This window comes from Canis lupus, chromosome X, assembly GCF_011100685.1.
Source record: "Canis lupus familiaris isolate Mischka breed German Shepherd chromosome X, alternate assembly UU_Cfam_GSD_1.0, whole genome shotgun sequence".
Taxonomy (NCBI): Eukaryota; Metazoa; Chordata; class Mammalia; order Carnivora; family Canidae; genus Canis; species Canis lupus.
In genome coordinates, this window is record NC_049260.1 from 102,709,218 (window position 1) to 102,735,065 (window position 25,848).

The 25,848-nt window shown below is 39.0% G+C and overlaps 1 protein-coding gene across 11 annotated transcripts in view; it reads right to left on the bottom strand.

The window, feature by feature from the left end:
- The window catches only part of ENOX2 (ecto-NOX disulfide-thiol exchanger 2), a 284,213-nt gene that overhangs the window by 70,638 nt on the left and 187,727 nt on the right, over window positions 1–25,848 (bottom strand). For 6 of the 11 annotated variants that reach the window (XR_005386444.1, XM_038588296.1, XM_038588304.1 and 3 more), the window contains one exon: window positions 1,328–1,462. Coding sequence is in view for 10 of the 11 variants with exons in the window: in XM_038588296.1 (XP_038444224.1) it covers window positions 1,328–1,462 (135 nt within the window). In the remaining variant the exon portion in view is untranslated. Of the gene's footprint in view, window positions 1–1,327; window positions 1,463–16,649; window positions 16,739–25,848 lie in introns of all 11 variants that reach the window. The other 5 variants (XM_038588301.1, XM_038588300.1, XM_038588299.1 and 2 more) reach the window with 1 other exon arrangement.

The following is a 25,848-nucleotide window of genomic DNA, read 5'->3' on the forward strand; positions in this document are numbered from 1 at the left end:
CTGATTCCAGATTGGCTCCCACTAGTCATTTAAAACCTAAGGAGAACTATGGTCCAATCATTTGGCTGTCAAAGGATCCCTGGTTGCTCACTTTAATCATGGTTGGTCTAATGGAGTATGATACAATCTAGTCAACTATAGTCCAGGGCATGGATTATAGTTTGGTGGGACAGTTCTTTGCCTCTGCCATATACAGAACCCAAGCTCCTTTGCTCTCCACCCATTTCTCATTCCATATTTTTTCTTTATATTTGGCTGCTTTTATGCTTATTTCCAGCTTTCTATGTAATCATATTTCTTAATTTATTATTAAGATTAAGTATCATTGCCTACCCTACAATGCCCCCCAATTATACCTCAGATTTAAAATCTGAACTGGAATTGTGAAATTGTTTTAGGGGGAGTAGGGGTCACTTACTATATAAACAAATGGCACAATAAAGTGGCATCACTCTAGATCTGTTTCTCAACTTTATTGTGTTTGTGAATAACCTGGGGATCGTGTTAAAATGCAGCTTCTGATTCAGTAGTTCTGGGCTGGTATCTAATATTCTGGGCTTCTTAACAGTTCCCAGGTTATCCAGATTATACTTTGAGTAGCAAGGTACTTCATTGGCCTAGTCCTATCATTCTTTGAAGTAGGACCACAATTACATGAACCTGGGGAGATTAATGTTTAGGCTATTTTAAAAGCACCCAAGGCTTCTTAAGATGGCAATTCCCTAATGTCTTCACAAATCCATTTTAACAGTTAATAGTTCTGACAGTACAGAAGACTTTTTTTGTGTTTAAAACCAAACACATCAGATGCTGTGGCATTTTTCTTCTGATTTTATTGTTAGTGGAGATGGAGTTAGTACATCATGCCCATTCTCTTACTGGTTACTTTGTTGAAAAAAATATGAACAGTTATTCAATGTGAACAACTTTGGGATGGTCCCCACCATCTCCTTTTCCCCCACTTGAGGAATCTATGATTTTTGAGTCTATTCTCATTTCCTCTCCATGTTTGTATTCTTTGAATCTATAAAATTAGATGAACCTTGTAATTCATTGCTAAATTCTGTTGTCTTTTATTTTAGTGAGCTATTTAAATATTCAATCACCATATCCTGCATCAGCTATATCCCTAGCTTACCCATAGTGTGATAGGGAGTATACTAGTAACTACTGGCCACTCAGCCTATAAAGCTCATATTACAAAAATGCACACTCTAGGCAGAATCTGGTAAATGTCAACTTCAAAATAAGTTGTGTCATACTGTTACATTTATTGCCACGTGGCCAATAAAAAGAAACACTTGTGACATGATTGAAAATAGCATACCAGGTAAAATTGGTTGTCCAGCGATTCCCAGTGGTGTCATTCCAAGATTATTCATTGCTGTGGCCCATGCAGTTGGATCAGACATAGGTAGCGTCATTGCAGTGGAATCCACATTCAGAGTTCTACTATTATCAGCTAAAGAGAAATGATAAGCAAAATAATTTGTTATATAAAGGTTTCAGTATGTTATTTACTTAACATAAACTGGCAAACCCTTTACAGAAATGGACTGATGGACAAATGTTAGATAGGGCCTTGATTCCAGTCTTCACAAGGGTTAAAACAATAGAGCTTGAATTGGCAGGAAGTCATAGAATTTGAAAGCAGTTCACCAGCTGGCATTTTAATGTGTTTCTTTCTCTCTCTTGCTCCCTCTGTTCCTTCCTTCACTCTTGTTTCTTTTTTTAAATAAAGACTTTATTTTTTTAGAGCAGTTTTAGGTTCACAGCAAAATTAAGGAGAAGGTACAGATATTTCACATGTACCCCCAGCCCCCACACATGCACAGCCCCCCACCCCATTATCAACATCCCCTACCAGAGCGGCACATTTGTTACAACTGATGGATCTACACTGATGCATCATAATCACTCAAAAGCCAGAGTTTACATTAGGGTTAACTCTTGGTCTTATACATTATAAGGGTCTGGACAAATATATAATAACATGTATACATCATTGTGGTATCATACGCAATATTTTCACTGTCCTAAAAATCCTCTGTGCTTGTTTATTCATCTTTCCCTCCTCCCTAACCCCTGGCAATTACTGATCATATTCCATCTCCACAATTTCACTTCTATGACATCATATAGATGGAATCATACAACATGCAGCCTTTTCAGATTGGCTTCTCTCATTTAGTAGTAGTCATTTAATGTTCCTCTGTATCTTCTCTTGGCTTGATAGCTCATTTCCTTTTAGTCCTGAATAACATTCCATCATATGGACATACCACACTTTATTTATCCATTCACCTACCAAAGGCATTGTAGTTGTTTTAAAGTTCTGACAATTATGAATAAAACTACTATAAACATCCATGTGCACATTTTTGTGTGAACACAAGTTTCAACTCCTCTGGGTAAATAACAAGCAGCATAATCAGAGGATTGTATAGTAAGAGCATGTTTAGTTTTGTAAGAAATTGCCAACCTGTCTTCTAAAGTGGCTGTCCCAATGTCCATAATAGCCAAACTGTGGAAGGAGCCTCGGTGTTCATCAAAAGATGAATGGATAAAGAAGATGTGGTATATGTATACAATGGAATATTACTTAGCCATTATAAAAACAAATACCGACGACTTGCTTCGACATGGATGGAACTGGAGGGTATTATGCTGAGTGAAATAAGTCAATCGGAAAAGGACAAACATTATACGGTCTCATTCATTTGGGGAATATAAAAATTAGTGAAAGGGAATAAAGGGAAAGGAGAGAAAATGAGTGAAAATATAAGTGAGGGTGACAAAACATGAGAGACACCTAACTCTGGGAAATGAACAACGGGTAGTGGAAAGGGAGGTGGGCGGGGGGTTGGGGTGACTGGGTGACGGGCACTGAGGGGGGCACTTGGTGGGATAAGCACTGGGTTTTATGCTAAATGTTGGCAAATTGAACTCCAATAAAAAAATTAAAAAAAAATAAGTGGCTGTCCCATTTTGCATTCCCCCCAGCAATAAATGAGAGTTCCTGTTGTTCCATGTCATCACCAGTATTTAGCGTTGACACTGTTCTGGATTCTGGCCATTCTAATAAATGTCTAGTGGTATTTGTTGTTTTAATTTACATTTTCCCAATGATATATAACATGGAGCATCTTTCCATACATTTATTTGCCATCTGTATATCTTAGTGAGGTGGCTATTAAAGTTTTTGACCTGTTTTTAAATTGAGCTGTTTGTTCTCTTATTGTGCTTTAAGAGTTCCTTGTATATTTTAGATAATAGTCGTTTATCAGATGTGTCTTTTGCAAATATATTCTCCCAGTCTGTGGCTTGTATTCTCATTCTCTTTATATGTCCTTTGCAAAAAATTTTGTTTTTTATTTTATTTTAATTTTAATTAAAAAAACTCCAGGTTATCAATAATTTCCTTCATGGATCAGGTCTTTACTGTTGTATTTAAAAAGTCATTGCCATATACAAGGTTCTTTAGGTTTTCTCTTATTGTTATCTTCTAGGAGTTTTATAGTTTTGCATTTCACATTTTGGTCTATGATCCATTTTGAGTTAATTTTTGTGATGGGTATAAAATCTGAGTCTAGATTTTGTTTTTGCACATACATTTCCAGTTGTTCTGGCACATTTGTTGAAGAGATTATCTTTGCTCCACCATATTGCATTTATTCCTTTGCCAAAGATCAGTTGATTCTATTTGTGGGGTCTATTTCTGGGTTCTCTATTCTATTCCATTAATCTATTTGTCTGTTATTTCACCAATACCATACTGGCTTGATCAGTGTAGTTTTTTAGTAAATATTGAAGTTGGGTAGCATCAGCCTTCCAGCTTCATTCTTCTTTAATATTGTGTTGGGTATTCTGGGTCTTTTGCCTCTCCATATAAACTTTAGAATCTGTTTGTTGATATCCACAGAATAACTTGCTTGGATTTGGATGGGGATTGTATTAAATTAAGTTGAGAAGAATTGACATTTTGGTAATAGTGAATCTTCCTATCCATGGACATGAACTATCTCTCCATTTATTTATTTCTTTGATTTCATTCATCGGAGTTTTATAGTTTTTTGAGTACCCTCCTCCAACTATATATACCATAGGAGCTTGGGATGATTAAGAGGTTTTCCCATTTTTTTCATAGTCTAGTTGTGTATGATTACTTCAGCAGTTTCCATCCAAATTACTCATGCGTGCAAACCAAGAAAAAATCACTCAAGGGTTTCCACAGTAGCAATAAAAATGAAAAGTTGTATTTTTGATATAATTTCATATCTCTGAGGCAGTAATATTGAATAGAGATGGACATACAATCAACTGATATCAAATTAGCCAATTGAGTATTTTGGGAATTAGGGGGACAACAGAGAATAAGCAGATAGGATATGCAAGTCCCTGGCTTTAAAGGTTATATATACAATTTAATTTAAGAGACCAATGATGGTCATAATGATTATTACTGGTATCTCTACTCTCACTACCTCCATCCAATACTACCACTAAGTATTGAACACTCACCATATGCTATGTAAAGCACTTGGCATGCATTATTCTCATTTAACTTTCAAAATAACCTTACGAAAGGGACTATTTATATCTCTATTTAAGAGATGAGGGATCCCTGGGTGGCGCAGCGGTTTGGCGCCTGCCTTTGGCCCAGGGCGCGATCCTGGAGACCCGGGATCGAATCCCACATCGGGCTCCCGGTGCATGGAGCCTGCTTCTCCCTCTGCCTGTGTCTCTGCCTCTCTCTCTCTCTCTCTCTCTCTTTCTGTGACTATCATAAATAAATTTAAAAAAATTAGAAAAAAAAAGAGATGAGAGGCTTTTATTTATTTTTAAAGATTTGTTTATTTTAGAGAGATAGATTGGGGGAGGAGCAGAGGGAGAGAATCTTCAAGCAGACTCTCCACTGAGTGGGAAGCCTGACTTAAGGCTGGATCCCACAACCCATGAGTATCACTACCTGAACCCAAACCAAGAATTGGATGCTTGACCCACTGGGCCACCCAGATGCCACTAATAGATGAGAGGCTTTTAAAGGTCATATATATATTATCTGAGTTCACCGAGGTTATATACTTTTAGCTAGTATGCTTTACGATTTCCAATGAAACAACTAAGGAACAATCAAAGAATTGAATGGAATTGATCAGAAATGTTACTGAGGTTTGAGGAATGAAAAGCTACTATGGCTTGAGTAGGTGGGAAAGACTTCATGGAGAATATAGGCTTTCAATGAATGGGCCATGTTTCTACAGGACACATCTTGAGTGATGGGTAGTTACTAGATAAATAAGAGGGAAAAAGACATTACAGGAGCAGTGATAACATAAGCAGACATTGAAGTGGGTTATATATGTATGTGCATGTATATACTGCATCATTGGGAGATATATAGTCATAAGTCATTGGAGCACAGAAAGACTTATTTTGGGAAATTTCTCTCTGATTACTTATTTCCATAGAAAAATCTTTCCATGGCTTTTCTCCTTCTTATATACACCCCTGCCAATTACACTCCTGAAGACAACTCTAAACAGTAGCTTGCTATTTGCTAACATCTATAACATTCTTCTAATGTGGGAACATCAGGGATGATCCTTGGCCTGCATATTTATAAAAGTGTTATTTTGGTCATTAAATGGTCAGAACAAGCAAATGCAAATGTCCAAAAAGATTATTTCTGAAATATTAGTTTTTATCATTATTCTGTGCTGCCTGTGTCTCTTCTCCAAAAACCTCCTCCCCCTCCCCACAGAGTGAATGATGGCCTTAAGCATTTGTTACTATAGTCAGAAGTCACATTTCAGAACTGGTGATTTCTCCATGGGCAGAAACTCTAGCCCTATCACCCAGTTTTCAGAGCTCTCCCATGAAGGCATATTATGGCTAGAAATAGCCTCCTTGTAAACGTTATTAAGGAAACAAACATGGGGTATCAAATATCCTTTGGGTCAAGAGTTTACATATTGATTGTTTGGTTCATTTGAACACCCAATCTCTAGCCCAGGTGAGACAAATTTTACAGAATGTTATAGCTGGAAGGTACCAGTTGAGATTACTGAATCTGCACCCTGATTTTCTCCAGTGGCTGCAGAATGACTCCAAGAAGAAATATTTAGGTTTTAGAAGGACTGGGCTCCCATGCCAAAAATAATTTGTTTCAACAGTTTGGCTACTCATTGGCTCTGCAGTCCTGGGAAACATGAGAGAATCAGGAATTATTCTCAATAAAGAATTCTGAGATCAATCAACCTAGCCAAACTCTAGACTAATATGGGGGGAGGGGAGAACATTATCCAAATTATCAGGTTTTTTTTAAAGATTTTAAAGATTTTATTTATTTATTCATGAGAGACACACAGAGAGTGAGAGAGAGAGAGAGAGAGAGGCAGAGACACAGGCAGAGGGAGAAGCACACCCCATGCAGGGAGCCCGACATGGGACTCAACCCCAGGACCCCAGGATCACACCCTGGGCCGAAGGCAGGTGCTAAACCGCTGAGCCACCCAGGGATCCCCAAATTATCAGTATTTTAAAGGACAGCACAGTATTACTATTTTCAAAATATACATTCATTCAAAGTGCTTGTTAAAATGTTAGCAAGCAGAGTTCCTGCTAGGCTTGTTTACATGAACCAGATGGTTTACATAAGGACCATGTGTAATTAACAGCATTATTTTGCTATGATAAATTCAGTTCTTAAATTCTTAAGGAGTTCTGCCTTTTCTTTTTTTTTAAATTTGTTTTTTATTGGTGTTCAATTTACCAACATACAGAATAACCCCCAGTGCCCGACACCCATTCACCCGACCACCCGCCCTCCTCCCCTACCACCACCCCTAGTTTGTTTCCCAAAGTTAGGGGTCTTTATGTTCTACTCCCTTTCTGATATTTCCCACACATTTCTTCTCCCTTCCCTTATATTCCCTTAGACTATTATTTATATTCCCCAAATGAATGAGAACATATAATGTTTGTCCTTCTCCGACTGACTTACTTCACTCAGCATAATACCCTCCAGTTCCATCCACGTTGAAGCAAATGGTGGGTATTTGTCATTTCTAATGGCTGAGTAATATTCCATTGTATACATAAACCACATCTTCTTTATCCATTCATCTTTTGATGGACACCGAGGCTCCTTCCACAGTTTGGCTATTGTGGACATTGATGCTATAAACATTGGGGTGCAGGTGTTCTGGCGTTTCACTGCATCTGTATCTTTGGGGTAAATCCCCAGCAGTGCAGTTGCTGGGTCGTAGGGCAGATCTATTTTTAACTCTTTGAGGAACCTCCACACAGCTTTCCAGAGTGGCTGCAACAGCTCACATTCCCACCAATAGTGTAAGAGGGTTCCCTTTTCTCCGCATCCTCTCCAACATTTGTGGTTTCCTGCCTTGTTAATTTTACCCAATCTCACTGGTGTGAGGGGGTATCTCATTGTGGTTTTGATTTGTATTTCCCTGATGGCAAGTGATGCAGAGCATTTTCTCATGTGCATGTTGGCCATGTCAATGTCTTCCTCTGTGAGATTTCTCTTCATGTCTTCTCTTCATGTCTCTTCATGCCCATTTCATGATTGGATTGTTTGTTTCTTTGGTATTGAGTTTAAGAAGTTCTTTATAGATCTTGGAAACTAGCCCTATATCTGATACGTCATTTGCAAATATCTTCTCCCATTCTGTAGGTTGTCTTTGAGTTTTGTTGACTGTATCCTTTCCTGTGCAAAAGCTTCTTATCTTGACGGAGTCCCAATAGTTCATTTTTGCTTTTGTTTCTTTTGCCTTCCTGGATGTATCTTGCAAGAAGTTACTGTGGCTGAGTTCAAAAAGGGTGTTGCCTGTGTTCTCCTCTAGGATTTTGATGGAATCTTCTCTCACATTTAGATCTTTCATCCATTTTGAGTTTATCTCTGTGTATGGTGAAAGAGAGTGGTCTACTTTCATTCTTCTGCATGTGGATGTCCAATTTTCCCAGCACCATTTATTGAAGAGACTGTCTTTCTTCCAGTGGATAGTCTTTCCTCCTTTATCGAATATTAGTTGACCATAAAGTTCAGGGTCCACTTCTGGGTTCTCTATTCTGTTCCATTGATCTATGTGTCTGTTTTTGTGCCAGTACCACACTGTCTTGATGACCACACCTTTGTAGTACAACCTGAAATCTGGCATTGTGATGCCCCTAGATATGGTTTTCTTTTTGAAAATTCCCCTGGCTATTCAGGGTCTTTTCTGATTCCACACAAATCTTAAAATAATTTGTTCTAACTCTCTGAAGAAAGTCCATGGTATTTTGATAGGGATTGCATTAAACGTGTAAATTGCCCTGGGTAACATGGACATTTTCACAATATGAATTCTGCCAATCCATGAGCATGGACTATTTTTCCATCTCTTTGTGTCTTCCTCAATTTCTTTCAGAAGTGTTCTATAGTTTTTAGGGTATAGATCCTTTACCTCTTTGGTTAGGTTTATTCCTAGGTATCTTATGCTTTTGGGTGCAATTGTAAATGGGATTGACTCCTTAATTTCTCTTTCTTCAGTCTCATTGTTAGTGTATAGAAATGCCACTGACTTCTGGGCATTGATTTTGTATCCTGCCACGCTACCAAATTGCTGTATGAGTTCTAGCAATCTTGGGGTGGAGGCTTTTGGGTTTTCTATGTAGAGTATCATGTCATCGGCGAAGAGGGAGAGTTTGACTTCTTCTTTGCCAATTTGAATGCCTTTAATGCCTTTTTGTTGTCTGATTGCTGAGGCTAGGACTTCCAGTACTATGTTGAATAGCAGTGGTGAGAGTGGACATCCCTGTCTTGTTCCTGATCTTAGGGGAAAGGCTCCCAGTGCTTCCCCATTGAGAATGATATTTGCTATGGGCTTTTCGTAGATGGCTTTTAAGATGTTGAGGACTGTTCCCTCTATCCCTACACTCTGAAGAGTTTTGATCAGGAATGGATGCTGTATTTTGTCAAATGCTTTCTCTGCATCTAATGAGAGGATCATATGGTTCTTGGTTTTTCTCTTGCTGATATGATGAATCACATTGATTGTTTTATGGGTGTTGAACCAGCCTTGTGTCCCAGGGATAAATCCTACTTGGTCATGGTGAATAATTTTCTTAATGTACTGTTGGATCCTATTGGCTAGGATCTTGTTGAGAATCTTTGCATCCATGTTCATCAGGGATATAGGTCTGTACATCTCCTTTTTGGTGGGGCCTTTGTCTGGTTTTGGAATTAGGGTAATGCTGGCCTCATAGAATGAATTTGGAAGTACTACATCTCTTTCTCTCTTTCCAAACAGCTTTAGGAGAATAGGTATGGTTTCTTCTTTAAACGTTTGATAAAATTCTCCTGGGAAGCCATCTGGCCCTGGACTTTTGTGTCTTGGGAGGTTTTTGATGACTGCTTCAATTTCCTCCCTGGTTATTGGCCTGTTCAGGTTTTCTATTTCTTCCTGTTCCAGTTTTGGTAGTTTGTGGCTTTCCAGGAATGCGTCCATTTCATCTAGATTGCTAATTTATTGGTGTATAGCGGTTCATAATATGTTTTTAAAATCGTTTGTATTTCCTTGGTGTTGGTAGTGATCTCTCCTTTCTCATTCATGATTTTATTAATTTGAGTCTTCTCTCTCTTCTTTTTAATAAGGCTGGCTAATGGTTTATCTATCTTATTAATTTTTTCAAAGAACTAACTCCTGGTTCTGTTGATCTGTTCCACAGTTCTTCTGGTCTTGATTTCATTGAGTTCTGCTCGAATCTTTATTAACTCTCTTCTTCTCCTGGGTGTAGGATCTATTTGCTGTTTTTTCTCTAGCTCCTTTATGTGTAAGGTTAGCTTTTGTATTTGAGTTCTTTCCAGTTTTTGAATGGATGCTTGTATTGCGATGTATTTCCCCCTTAGGACTGCTTTTGCTGCATCCCAAAGATTTTGAACGGTTGTATCTTCATTCTCATTAGTTTCCATGAATCTTTTTAATTCTTCCTTAATTTCCTGGTTGACCCTTTCATCTTTTAGCAGGATGGTCCTTAACCTCCACGTGTTTGAGGTACTTCCAAACTTCTTGTTGTGATTTAGTTCTAATTTCAAGGCATTATGGTCTGAGAATATGCAGGGGACGATCCCAATCTTTTGGTATCGGTTCAGACCCGATTTGTGACCCAGTATGTGGTCTATTCTGGAGAAAGTTCCATGTGCATTTGAGAAGAATGTGTATTCAGTTGAGTTTGGATGTAAAGTTCGGTAGATATCTGTGAAATCCATCTGGCCAGTGTATCAGAGTTCTGACTTTTCATTCCCCTCCACTCCCCCAACCCTCATCTCCACTGTCAAATCCTACTTATTTCTCAAGGGTCATCTCAAATGTTACCTTGTCTGTAAAGCCACCTCCCTGGAATTACTTCCCACTATGGTGTTATTGTAACATTTTATCTAGAATTTTATTTTTTATTTTTTAAGAATACATTTATTTTTTATTGGTGTTCAATTTACCAAAATACAGAATAACAGCCAGTGCTCATCCCGTCAAGTGCCCCACTCAGTGCCCGTTACCCATTCACCCCCACCCCCCGCCCTCCTCCCGTTCCACCAGCCCTAGTTCGTTTCCCAAAGTTAGGAGTCTTTATGTTCTGTCTACCTTTCTGATATTTCCCACACATTTCTTCTCCCTTCCCTTATATTCCTTTTCACAATTATTTATATTCCTCAAATGAATGAGAACATACAATGTTTGTCTTTCTCCAAGTGACTCACTTCACTCAGCATAATACCCTCCAGTTCCATCCACGTTGAAGCAAATGGTGGGTATTTGTCATTTCTAATGGCTGAGTAATAGTCCATTGTATACATAAACCACATCTTCTTTATCCATTCATCTTTCCATGGACACCCAGGCACCTTCCACAGTTTGGCTATTGTGGACATTGCTGCTATAAACATCGGGGTGCAGGTGTCTCGGCGTTTCATTGCATCTGAATCTTTGGGGTAAATCCCCAACAGTGCGATTGCTGGGTCGTACGGCAGGTCTATTTTTAACTCTTTGAGGAACCTCCACACAGTTTTCCAGAGTGCCTGCACCAGTTCACATTCCCACCAACAGTGTAAGAGGGTTCCCTTTTCTCCGCATCCTCTCCAACATTTGTGGTTTCCTGCCTTGTTAATTTTACCCAATCTCACTGGTGTGAGGGGGTATCTCATTGTGGTTTTGATTTGTATTTCCCTGATGGCAAGTGATGCAGAGCATTTTCTCATGTGCATGTTGGCCATGTCGATGTCTTCCTCTGTGAGATTTCTCTTCATGTCTTTTGCCCATTTCATGATTGGATTGTTTGTTTCTTTGGTGTTGAGTTTAATATGTTCTTTATAGATCTTGGAAACTAGCCCTTTATCTGATACGTCATTTGCAAATATCTTCTCCCATTCTGTAGGTTGTCTTTTAGTTTTGTTGACTGTATCCTTTGCTGTGCAAAAGCTTCTTATCTTGATGAAGTCCCAAACAATCAATGTGATTCATCATATCAGCAAGAGAAAAACCAAGAACCGTATGATCCTCTCATTAGATGCAGAGAAAGCATTTGACAAAATACAGCATCCATTCCTGATCAAAACTCTTCAGAGTGTAGGGATAGAGGGAACAGTCCTCAACATCTTAAAAGCCATCTACGAAAAGCCCATAGCAAATATCATTCTCAATGGGGAAGCACTGGGAGCCTTTCCCCTAAGATCAGGAACAAGACAGGGATGTCCACTCTCACCACTGCTGTTCAACATGGTACTGGAAGTCCTAGCCTCAGCAATCAGACAACAAAAAGATATTAAAGGCATTCAAATTGGCAAAGAAGAAGTCAAACTCTCCCTCTTCGCCGATGACATGATACTCTACATAGAAAACCCAAAAGCCTCCACCCCAAGATTACTAGAACTCATACAGCAATTTGGTAGCGTGGCAGGATACAAAATCAATGCCCAGAAATCAGTAGCATTTCTATACACTAACAATGAGACTGAAGAAAGAGAAATTAAGGAGTCAATCCCATTTACAATTGCACCCAAAAGCATAAGATACCTAGGAATAAACCTAACCAAAGAGGTAAAGGATCTATACCCTAAAAACTATAGAACACTTCTGAAAGAAATTGAGGAAGACACAAAGAGATGGAAAAATAGTCCATGCTCATGGATTGGCAGAATTCATATTGTGAAAATGTCCATGTTACCCAGGGCAATTTACACGTTTAATGCAATCCCTATCAAAATACCATGGACTTTCTTCAGAGAGTTAGAACAAATTATTTTAAGATTTGTGTGGAATCAGAAAAGATCCCGAATAGCCAGGGGAATTTTCAAAAAGAAAACCATATCTAGGGGCATCACAATGCCAGATTTCAGGTTGTACTACAAAGCTGTGGTCATCAAGACAGTGTGGTACTGGCACAAAAACAGACACATAGATCAATGGAACAGAATAGAGAACCCAGAAGTGGACCCTGAACCTTATGGTCAACTAATATTCGATAAAGGAGGAAAGACTATCCATTGGAAGAAAGACAGTCTTCAATAAATGGTGCTGGGAAAATTGGACATCTACATGCAGAAGAATGAAAGTAGACCACTCTATTTCACCATACACAAAGATAAACTCAAAATGGATGAAAGATCTAAATGTGAGAGAAGATTCCATCAAAATCCTAGAGGAGAACACAGGCAACACCCTTTTTGAACTCATAAAGTAGTAACTTCTTGCAAGATACATCCACGAAGGCAAAAGAAATAGAATTTGATTCTTTAGAAAGATTTTATTTATTTATGAGAGAGAGAGAGAGAGGCAGAGACACAGGCAGAGGGAGAAGTAGGTTCCATGCAGGGAGCCTGATGTGGGACTCAATCCTGGGTGTCCAGGATCATACCCTGGGCCAAAGGCAGCGCTAAACCACTGGGCCACCGGGGCTGCCCTAGAATTTGATTTTTTAAAAGGATTTTATTTTTTTATTCATGAGAGACACAGAGAGAGAGGCAGAGACACAGAGAGAGGGAGAAGCAGGCTCCTTGCAGGGAGCCCGATGTGGGACTCCATCCTGGGACTCCAGGATCATGTCCTGAGCCTAAGGCAGACGCTTAACCGCTGAGCCACCCAGGCATCCCTAGAATTTGATTTTTATATGTTTGCTTATTCTCTCCTTTTCCCTAAACCAAACTTTTATTGAATCTTACTATATGCCAGGTCATGTGTTAGTGACTAGGTATATGGAGATGAACAAAACTCATTTACTGCTCTGGAAGAACTCACAATACAATGAGAGGCATGACATAAAAACAACCACATATAAATTACTGTTATAAGTACTGCAATAAAACTATGAGTAAAATTCTATGAGAACAGAAAATGAGTAATTAAATCTCCTGGAATAGCTTTAGGTGTATGTGTTTGGGGCACAGAGAATAAGAATACTAGGGAAGCCTTCATTGGGGAAGAATAATTTGAAATGAGTCTTTAAGGAGGATAGGATTTTCCTCCAGGTAGTGAATGGAGGATTAGGGTTTAAAACAACTGGACACTATCATTGACTGCCTTGAATTATAGTTATTGACTATATGTCTCTCTTCTGCTAGCCTGCATGCTCCTTTATGTCAGAGACGTGGTTTTAGGCATCTTTGTTTCTCTATTTGTTAGTTTAGTTTCTGGTACGAAGTAGGTATTCAAGAAATATTTGGAGGAATGAATAAAGAAAATCAACTTACATTGACTTTGGGCACAATTAGCAATTCATGCAGTGACACTCAATGATTATTTATATACCTTCTCATAATGATAAATTGTCTTAAAAGGGATAGATAGCATAGTTGTTAAACTAATTCTCTCTCCAGGACAACTGAATTGACATGTAGCAATTTACTTAGAGTTATAAGCAGAAATAGATGAACCCAACAAATAATTCAGTTTGATAGCATGAGCTATAATCATTCTTCCATATAAGGCACTGTCATATATATAAGCAAGCTTGTAAATTTTTACTTTTAAAGAGAAATCCTAGATGATCATCTCTGTCTGGCAGCAATCTGGATTTAAGGTCTGTACTAAGAAAATATGCTGTGCTGAACATCTGTTCGGAATCATCACTTAATGGTGGAAAGTTAAGTCAGGCCTGATTCATTTTCTAGACTAAAAATGGACATCTAGCAATTTCTTTAAGTGTTTTATAAAAGTAGCTCCATTTCAGTAACGGAATAGATTGCTCATTTTCCCGTAAGTCCTATATTCACAGGCAGTGGCCAAGAATATTCAGAAGGCAAGCACAGGTGCTGTCAAATGGCCTTCAGAATACCTCACCCAAGTCTGAAGATTATGTCCTGCAATGCTGGTTTTCCGTTCTGCCTTATGTGGCGATTCCTCAAGAGATCACGGGTTGTAGAGTAACTGTGAATGAATGCCTTCTAGGTAAATTGATTGAATTTATGGCACTTTGGAGCAATAGTTCATTAGCACCAAAAGAACAAAAGATTTGGAAGTAATTATTCATTTTAACTGGGTATCACTCCATAATTATCAAGCCACTGCCGTCTGTTTATTTTTATATTATACTTCACTTGATTAACTAGTCAATTATTGTCAAAGTTATTTGATCTTGAAAACAACACACACACACATTCTGTGATACATCTATCTTGTAGTAGAGTTAATTATTTCATATGTTTCCTTTATTTCCTTTGAAACAAGTTCAGTATGTTGGTATCATCTCATCAACTATACTCTTTTATTAAGACAAAAACTTTACTTCTCTGGCAATTTACTCTCCCATAATTCTCTTTCTTATGCCCAGGATTTTATCCATTGGCTTTTATGCTGTCTCTAATTTTATTACATAGTATTGTGCAAAGTTGAGGAGAAGATTTTGTCAACAAACATCTATTGAAAGTCTGTTAAGAGTGGGAAGCAATGCTGCCTAGTGATCAAGAGCATGGGTTTGGGAGTCAGATGGTTCTGGACTAGAGTTTAGCTCATTCTGTTACTCTCTTTACTTTTCTTCTTGCTGGCCTGCCTTCCAGGCTTCCTTTTATATTTACCGTACAGTCACTGAACATTTTCTATGTGTCAGGCAGCATTCTAGAATTGAAGACATTATAGTGAGTCAAACAGGCCTCAACCTTGCTCTTATGATGCTCTCTACTGCAGGAAAGGGTTATTAAAATACAGATAAACATAAAATAGTTACATATTGTGAAAAGCTCTCTTAATATAGAACTGGGTTTGATGATAAAAATGGCAAGCTACAAATTTAGGAAAGTAATAGTATTGGCCTCATCAGACTGTTGAAGATTAAATTAGATAATGTGGGTAAAGAATTTAGTATGGCTTCTGGCTCATAGTGAGTACTTGGTAAGTGGTAATAATAACATGATAATAGTTAAGATGATGATAATGATGTAGTCTTAGCCCTTGAAGGCTTCAAGGCATACTGAGAGACACAGCATATACAGGAATTATAATACAGGAATTATATTACAGGAATTATAATAATACATTTTACAGATAATGAAACAGAGGCATAGGCAGTTTAAGTAATCAGCTCAATATTACACAGCTAATAAGTGGTAGAACAGGAAAATGAACCCAGGCAGCTCTGGTACCAATGCTCACCATCTTATTTATCACACTAAACTCCTTTCCAAAGAGCCCTTTATTTTCTGTGTTCCCTTACCTCATTGAACACATTACTATGATAGCCTTTATTACATTATATTTTTTAAATTTTTTAAAGATTTATTTTATTATTTATTCATTTATGATAGACAGAGAGAGAGAGAGAGAGAGAGGCAGAGACACAGGAGGAGGGAGAAACAGGCTCCATGCTGGGAGCCTGATGTGGGACTTGATCCCGGGACTCCAGGATCATGCCCTGAGCCAAAGGCAGGCGCTAAACCGCTGAGCCACCCAGGGATCCCTATTACATTATATTTTTATTACCTCTTTCTATGTCTGCCTATCCTCTTAGACTCTGTATTCCTTATTCCTCCTTGTTATTCCTAGTGCCCAGACACTGTGTCCAACACAGAGTAGGTATTCAATAAACTATTTTAAACAAATGAATGAGGAAATATATGAATATATGTAAGAGAGTTCTGCATAGACATTCTTCTTCCTTGAAGAAGGTAGGTGTACAGCAGGTGCCAAGCTATTGAGAATGAGATACCACTCTGTTGTTGTATTAAGAAAAAAATCTTTTGGTGAGTTTCTTCTCACCAAATGTTATTAAACATTTTAGATGGAGAGTGAGTGGAAGATAAATTATGATAATTTGAGGTAATATAATCTTAACATGCTGATAATATAAGAAAATAACAATTACATAAATGCAAACTTTAAAAAGATAAATCTGGAGATGGGAAGATATTTTTCATCACACAGAAATTCCTCACGAGTAAAAAGGAACTGACTAGAATTTCTTTGAAAATTTAAAAGTAATTAAATTTACTAAAATAAATGTGCATGTAGCAGCCATATTGTTAGCTCCTTGAGGGCAAGAGATATACATTTTATTTTTTTTTTTATATTCCACAGTGATTAGCTCAAAGTAGGTGCCAATTAGTGTGCTTTTAAATAAGTGAACTCTGGCAGAATTCAGCAATTGTACAAAGTGGGGCTTACCTGCAAAGCCTATTTCATAGACCCACAGCCAAATAAAATCTCTTTGCATTGTGTAGTACTGCACCGTGGACTTAGCTCTCTAGTCATTTCTGCAGAAGAAAGATAGTGGTCCAAAGCTGGGTGAAACATCAGACCTCTGGAACATACCAGGACTTAGATAAATGGTGAATAATAGTGTTAATGATAGTAATTATAACAAGACTAAAAATAGTTAACACTTACTTAATACTTATTATGTGCCAGGCACTGCTTTAGGCACTTTATGTACATTAATTTAAAACTCACAACAACCCTATGAAGTAAGACCTCTCATTATCCCCATTTTACTGCTAAGGTAACAGGAAGGTAACAGAGAGGTTAAGCAACCTGTCAATGGTCATAGAGTTAGCTTGCAGTGAAGCTGGGATTCAAACCCAGGCAGTCTGGCTCCACAATTCGAGAGGGCTATCAAGCTCATCATTACACAGATGGATGTTTCCCAGGTTCTCTATTGCAAGAATTCTTAACTGAGGCTAAGTTGCCCGCCCCCCACCAGGGAACATTTGGCAATATTTGGAGACACCTTCCATCATCACAACTGGAGACAGGAGGTGCTATTGGAATCTAGTGAATAGAGGCCAGGGACACTCCTAAACATCCTACAATGTACAGCACAGCGCCCCCACAGCAAACAATTACCAGACCCAAAATGTCAATGGTGCTAAGGCTGAGAAACCTTGCTCTCCTGCAGCAATTTTCACATGTTCTTATTGGAGAGTGCTTATAACTTTGGCTTCTTCACAGTCCCTTCCCATCTACCACATGTGCAGCCAATCCCAACTTCTGCAGTTTATATACTCCCTTATGCCATTGTACTAAAATGAATGTGATCACCTCTCCCACCAAGAATAAACATTTTTAGCATGATTATATTTATGCTTCACACCAAAGAAATGATCCTCACAGTGGGGAGGCTAGGTGCCATGGAAGTCCTGCAAATAGCACTAGGAATACCATGACAAAGCAAAGAGAGGAAGTTTAGAAAATACTTGCATGGAACACAGAAGAAAACACCATCTCTAGCATATCACATAGGACCTTACATACAGTAGACTACAGACTCAAGAAGTACATGTTGTAAAAGGTTATGGCACAAGGGCAAGGTTGGGTGTCCTAGAACAGAATAACATCGTACTTTCTGTTTTCTGGCTAAGGGAAAGGAAACAGCAGGATAAATCATGTTTTAGTTCTGTATTAAGTCTAGGGCTCAAGGTTTTATCTTCTGTTTGGTATTTATTGCTCATGAAGCAATATATTGTGTTGCAGGTGTTATTTTGAATCCCTCTTCATTTTCTTTGAAAATTAACAATCCATCATTATCTGTGAACAATGCACTGAAGCCTCAGGCACATCCCACTCTCTCTCTCTGATCACAGTGACGCCACAGCTTGCATCATGGCTATGCAGAGTGAGGGAACTGACAGAGGCTTTTCTAAGACACGGTTCCCAGGCGGCTTAAGAGAGATGACACTATTAGACAAGCAAGGGCTTTATTTCCTTATAAGCATTAGCAAGAATGGATCACAGAGCCACTCAAGGGGATCAAGATGTCACAACATATTCTTCTTTGGGGAAGAGGAAAAAAGGAAAGGTTTTATCCTAGCCTATATGTAGGTAATCATTTTCACAGGGGCTGTGTGAGTGGCAGGGTGGAGGGGGGGAGATAATAGCTTGATCCTCAAGGTATGCAGATGAGAACGTGGGGGTAAAGAGTGCTTTCTCACATTAACACTCATCCTGGAAGATTCATCGGTTTAGTCTATAAGCTGGAGGGTCCTGGACACAGCCACCTCCATATCAGAGCAGTTACAAGGATATTCAACGTGTTTTTTTTGAAGGGGGGTGGGGAGGGGCAGAGTGAGAGAAGGAAAGAGAGAATCTTAAGCAGGCTCCTTGCCCAGCACAGAGCCCAACATGGAGCTCAATCTCACGACCCTGAGTTCATGACCTGAGCTGAAATCAAGAGTTCGATGCTTAACTGCCTGAGCCACCCAGGTGCCCCATGGATATTCAAGGTTTTTAACTAGATCTATAAGAAGCTAGAGTGCCAAGCCAGCCCTCCAAGATGGCAGTTGCAGTGGGGGTGGGGTGTAGCAAGTAAGAAGGACACAGGTCTTGGTGTGCATCTCTCCAAGGAACTCACATCATACATCCTGCATTTACAAAGGCAACAAAGTATAGTGGAAGAAATATTGATTTTGATCCAGATAGACCTAAAATAAAATCTTGGCTCTACTAATTACTAGCTGTGTGACTTTAGGCAAGTTCCACATACTTTTTAGCCTGTTTATTCACCTGTATTATTCACCTAACAATAATGATGTTGATTCCTAGTGTTGATTAAATGCTCATTATGTGCCAAACACTGTTTTAAGCCTTTATATGTATTATGTAATCTTATCCTCACAACAAGTCTATGAAACTGGTAATATTTATCATACCCATTTTGCAGATAAGGAAAATGAATGAAAGACAAGTTAGGAAGTTGCCCAAGGTCACAGATGGAATTAATGCTGGAGTTAAAATGTAAATTCAGGCAGTACAGCTTCAGAGTCCACACTTTCAACCACTGAGCTATATACTCTCATTACACTATGAAGAATGCTGAGTTATCTCAGGTGCCTGTTCAACAGGCAGATTCCCCGGCACCACCCAGATGGAAACCTCAGCTGTGGATCCTAGAACTTGGCTAGATAGCAAGCACTCCAAGCAATTGTGATGCACATGATTGGACTGCACTTTGACAAACACAGGTGTGAGTGATTGCTACACAGCAAGAAAAGAGTCGAGCTAGAGCTGAAACTCAGCCCTCCTAATTCTAGATTGAGTTTATATTTATCTTTGTTGTACTCTCTCTCCTATGGCAAGGTAGTGGACTGAAACATGTTGGAAAGATTTTCAGCAATAAAGGCTAAAGTGGATTAACCCCAAGACTTTCCAACATGTTTCACGAGGGAGAAAAAAATCCATGTTTCCCTGCCCTTTGGGGGGCCCACAGATTAGTGGGAGAGACAAAGTATTCAATAGTTTGATACTGGCTAATGGCTCTGCCTTGTGCCAGCAGCTCTGGCCCCTTTCTAGCTTCTTTAAGCATAGCCTAACTCGAGTTTTCAAACTCCACCTCAATTTAACAAATAATCAGAAAAGAATAGCTTGTACCATGCTGAATTTCATACTGCCTCCCACCCTGTGTCATGTTTCAAAACAATTGATTTTTTTTTTCAAAACCACAACACACTTTCACCAACCCCCATCATGCCTTTGGCCAGATCAAGCATGATAAACTCTCAACCTTTAATGCTGTGTGACCCTGAATAAAGAAAAAAAATGGGGTTATAATAATAGTTAATATCATGGTTTTTGGATTAGATCTAACCCTAGCCTGATACTTACTAGTTGTGTGATGCTAGAGTAGTAACTTAATGTCTCTGGTCTTCATTATCTATATTTGAAACTATCTCATGGGGCTGTGGTAAGGCTTAAAGGAGAAAACGTGTGAAAAAAAGTCCATTGCAGTGGTAGTAAAGTGTTAGTAATTATTATTAATATATTAACAATAGTGGGCATTAGCTCTGATATCTCATAGAACACAGGGGCCCTTTAGGGTGGGAAAAAGGGGGAATGTTAGAGTTCCTTCAGTTGTGAAAAGGACAGGAAAATACCAGTAGAAGAACTAACCATTGATAATACTGGGGTATGTATTTAAACAGAAAATAAGGGGATCCCTGGGCGGCGCAGCGGTTTAGCACCTGCCTTTGGCCCAGGGCGCGATCCTGGAGACCCGGGATCGAATCCCACTTCGGGCTCCCGGTGCATGGAGCCTGCTTCTCCCTCTGCCTGTGTCTCTGCCTCTCTCTCTCTCTCTGTGTGACTATCATAAATAAATTAAAAAAATTAAAAAAAAACAGAAAATAACAATATGGCTTTTCTCTAACCAGTTCTATACCAAGAGCACTGCCAGAAAGAACAGTGGGATTAATTCATATGCTTCTCATCTGCTACATTTTTAAAAAGTGGTACTGCTAATAAAATCCTCAAAATATTTTCTGGTGTTAACCATCCTCCTCCACTGTACATACCCCAAACCCATCAGACCTGCTGCTGAAACCTATTTGCTTTTTCCCTAAAAGCATGGATGGCATTTATATCCATGCTCTCACTTGTGATCACCCTATCCGTAGTGGAGGAAAGCCAGAATTACTTAGTATCATTTCTTCATCTCCGTGATAAGGATGGGAGGCAATGGGATAGGCAGGAGAACTTGCTTTTCATGGCCACCTTTCCAATAAGACAAAGGGAAATTATGGCCATAGCTGTAACCTCTGACAGCTGGGTGGAGGACATCCACTGTATCAGCCTATGCCAGGAACAATCCATATGCAAGTGATTTGGTTGGCATTTTGTGATTCTGGGATGATATTAATAATAGTGCCTTTCCTGGAATCTATCTTACATATGATATATTCTTCCTCATTTAATTCAGTAGTTCTCCTGAATATTTTAATACAGCAATAGTAGTTCAAATAGCAAATAAGTGTGAGTTATTGACTTTCCTTCCTTTTATCCATTTCTGCTGTAACTTAAATTTTCTTCCTGAGTGAATCTCCAGGCCACTAGTGACATCACCTTTAATCCATTCTTGTTTTTTTTTTTAATTGGCATTAACATGGAGGGGACATAAGCTGCTAAAAATAAAAAGATGTCTACATTGGTGATGATCTCCAGAGCAAATCTTACAGGGATTGGTAGAGCAAATTTGATTTGAAAATGATTACAGAGGGCGAATTCCCTGTAAATAATGAATTGGAAAGAAAATCAGGCTGGGAGTATTTGCTTATCCACTTATTTCCACATGGAAGAAAAGCCATAATTCCTGTCAGCCTGTGCTTATAGCGTGCCCAGATTGGTTAGAGAGAAACCAACCAGTGACGAAAATAAATATACAAGCCCACCCATTCACTGCATTTTCTGTCAGGTCCAACACCAAGGAAAGCCAAAAGATAGTAAGTCTTTTCAGTGACAGCCCATAAATCCGTGGTTACAGTTCAAGCACTTAACTTCAAATTTCCAAATGACCATGCTCTTTCTTCTCCCAGAAGCAAGAAGTTCACCATCAGAAAGGAGAGGGGAGGGACAAGGCAGCTGAAATGCTCAAAGACCCTGGGAAAATTGTGGGAAAGCACCGCCTCCCCACACATCAGAACTTCTTGAGAAACCAACTGGTGTGTAACTGGGACACACTGTCAGACCAAAGTGACTACTTTAAAAAAAATTAAAGTGCAATTAGCTTTCAAGAATGGTTACCTTTCTTAAAGATATAAACCTAATTTCTGTATATCAAATCCTATTTGTCCACGGACTCACACAGTTTTTCTAATTTTTTAAAATTAAATATTGAGTAGGTACAAAGGGGAATTTATAAGAGACAAGTGTAAAGCATTTAAAAAATGGTGCAATGAAAATTGTGTACCCAACATGCAGTTTAATAAAAAGAATATAATTATTACCTTTCAAGGCCTCACGTGCCCCTCCCTAATTCTTTCCATCTCTCCTCAGAGATAACAACTATTCTGAATTTTGTGTTAATCATTACTTGTGTATCCTTACAGTACTACTACATATGATGATGCTATCTCTTCAGAAATACTCTTATCTGAATTTCTGAAGGATACTTTAGTTTCCAGAAACTTTGATTTGTGTTGTTCTCTCTCACATTTCTCCCCTTTGCCTTGCTTCTCTGCCTGCTCTGTGCAGCTTGTCCAGTAGTCTGTGATCTGTGAATGAACATGAGTGTTAAAGATATCATTTAATGGTGAACCCATATGGGAAGACAGTAATTCTTTTGTAATACAGATATTTTCCTTTTTTTTTTCACTGCATGGGCCTTAATTTGTTTACCTGGAGGTTTGGGGACATGGAAATGGCCATGGGCTAAAGAGCAGGGTGACAGAGCTGTGTGCATTGCCTAGCACAGGTATTTTAGAGTTTTGGAGTCCGAAGACTATGCTATTTACTGGCTGTGGGACCTTGGGCAAGTTACTTACATTTTCTGAGCTTTGTTTCTCTCATCACAAAAATGCAAACAACTTACTACTGATCTTAAAGGGTTGGTGAGATGGTTAGACAAGAGATATTAATTGTAAAAGTGTTTTTGAAAGGTGTGAGATACTCTATAATGTTAGTTGTTAATGATGCTGCTATTCTGCTGCTGTTGTTGATGCTATAATATAATTTCTGTTAAAGTCAAGATAAAGGACTAGATAGTTATGAATTTTCTAAGTCTGGAGCTCATCCACAGATTTACCCTTGCCAGCTGTCTGGCAAAGCTGGTATGGCACAGACAAAATTAAATTTTCTTTTCTAACTTTTTATTACCAGTCTACATGAAAACTTCCCACCTTCAAACATCTTCCTCAAATCCCACTGTACCTGCCCAATCTCTGTGTGTGGGAGTTATGTTTGCTCTGGCCTACGTTAGTGCTGGAGCCTAGGGCAGAAAGTAGTCACACATTACAGGAATCTAACGTTTTCTCTTCTTAGTCATTTCTCATAGGACAGTTCTTGCTGATAACTCGAACAGAAATGTATGCAGGATGTGCTCATCATCTGATCAGTTCATGTCTAAGGAACCCTCTGAAGGTCCTGACTTTTGCCTGTGTGATATAAACACAACCATTTGCAAGTTATTTCAATTTTGTTTGTAAAAGGGTCTCTCTTTCCTTGAAGATCTGTGAGAATGAGAGTAAGCAGAGAAAAGCCACGTTTTCATTCTGCAAACAATAAAATCAAATCTGTAAATGGGCAAAAATACACACAAGAGACGTTCCATAAAACTGCTGGCAATTATTTCAGTGAACAGACAAAAGTTGTATATGAGTTCCCACAGCTGCTGCAAGTGTTGAAGGAAGAGACTCAAACAACAGAGGGGGAATATCGATCATCTTTTTGAATATGGAGCTAGGCTACCTGCTTGGGTGCCCAGGAGGGGGTGAGGGAAGAAGAGTGCTGGTAATATTCCCACACACATTTCCCAGACTTGAGGCTGGACAACCAAATGCCCATCTGCTGCTAAGAAAAAATATATATATAGACAAGGCTTAAGTACATGGGATAGGCAGTTTGACCTCTGGCGTTGCAAGGCTCTAAGGCTCTTGCCCTCCGCCTAACAGCTGACGCCTGGAACAAGCAGGCCAGCCCCTCATGACCACAGCAGGGGCTAACAGGAGGGCTCCAGCTGAGGGATGGCTGCAGCTATGGCAACAAATGCTCAGGAACGAGTTAACACCAGCCAAAGGGGTTAATGAGAGAGGCAAGGGCTTTTATACAAACACATTAGAGGAAAAAATGCGATACAGTTGGAGTGAGGTCCATTAATAAAGCTGAGTGATAAAATCCACCACCATTTTTAAATTGGACTTTGCTATTTAAACTGCTTTTCCAAATCAGTCTCCTGTGTTCTAGCTGTTCATTGAGATACTAAGCTTATTTAAAGAATAACAGCAACACTATATGCATTGTAAAAGGAGAAAATACACTGGGTAAAAGGGTATAAAATAAGACTTGCAAACAAAAGAAGGAAGAAAAACAAGAGATGTGTACAACTATGTTCTGAATATGTTCAAACAGCTTATTACTAACAATCGCCACCTGACAATAAATTACCCCCAACATGTGGATTACAAGTTGCATTATTATGATGCATTAGAATTAATCTGAGTACTAATGATAATGGGTGGTTGGGTGGCTAAACATGGCCTCCAATTACTGTTGAGTGCCCTCTCTCTTTGTGGCTACAAAACAACTGTCATCAATATTCTCTCATAGAGGATGTTTTCTTATCAGCATTATGTCCTCAAAACATCCCTGGAAGGCAGGTCGATATTTATGGGCTTTTTTGAAGAAAACAGGAAGGCATGGAAAGGTTAAGTGAAAATTAGTAGAGGTGGCACCACCATTCATAACAGAATTTGGTTTATAAAGGCAGCCAAGGCACAGAAGCAAAGGGCTTTGGGCTGATCTTTCGATGACAGCAGCGCCTACTGAATGTTGTGGATCAGCTTCCAGTCACTTTCTCAGCTACAGTGCAAAGCGTAGATTCCTTAAGCCACTGTAATTGGAATGTCTGGTTGTAGCACAAAGCACAGAACCACTGAATACCTTTTTAACTCTGGCATAGTACAATACAACCTCAGAGTACAATTGTACATTTTAAAAAAAATATGTATTCACTTATTTTAAAGGAAAGGTGAGTGAGCAGAGTGAGGGGCAGAAGGAGAGAGAGAGAGAATCTCAGTAGACTCTGTGCCCGACACAGGGCTCGATCCCCTGATCCATCAGATCACAACCTAAGCTGAAACCAAGAGTCAGATGCTCAAGTGACTGAGCTGCCCAGGTGCTCCTCAAAATTTTACTTCTTTGAAATATAAAAGAGTACACTTGAATTCAGAAATGACTATAATCTATCTGGATACTATTTCCTAGTGGCATGAATGAATGAATGGATACTTATTGAGGCTCTCTTATGCTTTTTGTTGGTGGCTGCAAGGGATATAAGAGAAGTAGAAGACAGTTACTTCTCTCGGACAGCTTGTGATCTATTTGGGGGTGGAAATGGGCAAATTCACACAAAATTCACTAAGCAAAACTTATAAAGGCCTAAGTATAAAATGACAGTCCTGTTTGTCCTACTCATTAGAGGAAAAGACTGAGAATACCTTAGAGGTAGGATGTTGGTACATTCCTACATGAATGTTACCAGAAGAACTTAAATTGACAAGTATATTAGACACTTCCATCAATAATGAATGTACTAACAAGAGGAGTGGTCAAAGGAGATGAACAGAAGAGGGCATGAAGTAAATTAGATGGACAGATGAGGTTAGGGAACCAGGATGAAGGTGTCTGTCAGTATTTGAATATAATCAGGTCGGGTTTTTAAAAAAGATTTATTTATCTTAGAGAGAGGGAGTGAGAGTTGGGTGGGGAGGGGCAGAGACAGAGAGAGAGAGAGAGAGAGTCCTAAGCAGACTCTGCACTGAGCACAATCTGATGCAGGGCTCGACCTCCACAAGGTTTAACTTCATGACCCCGAGACCATGACCTGAGACGAAACCAAGAGTTGGACACTTAACTGACTATGCCACTCAAGTGCCCCTGATCA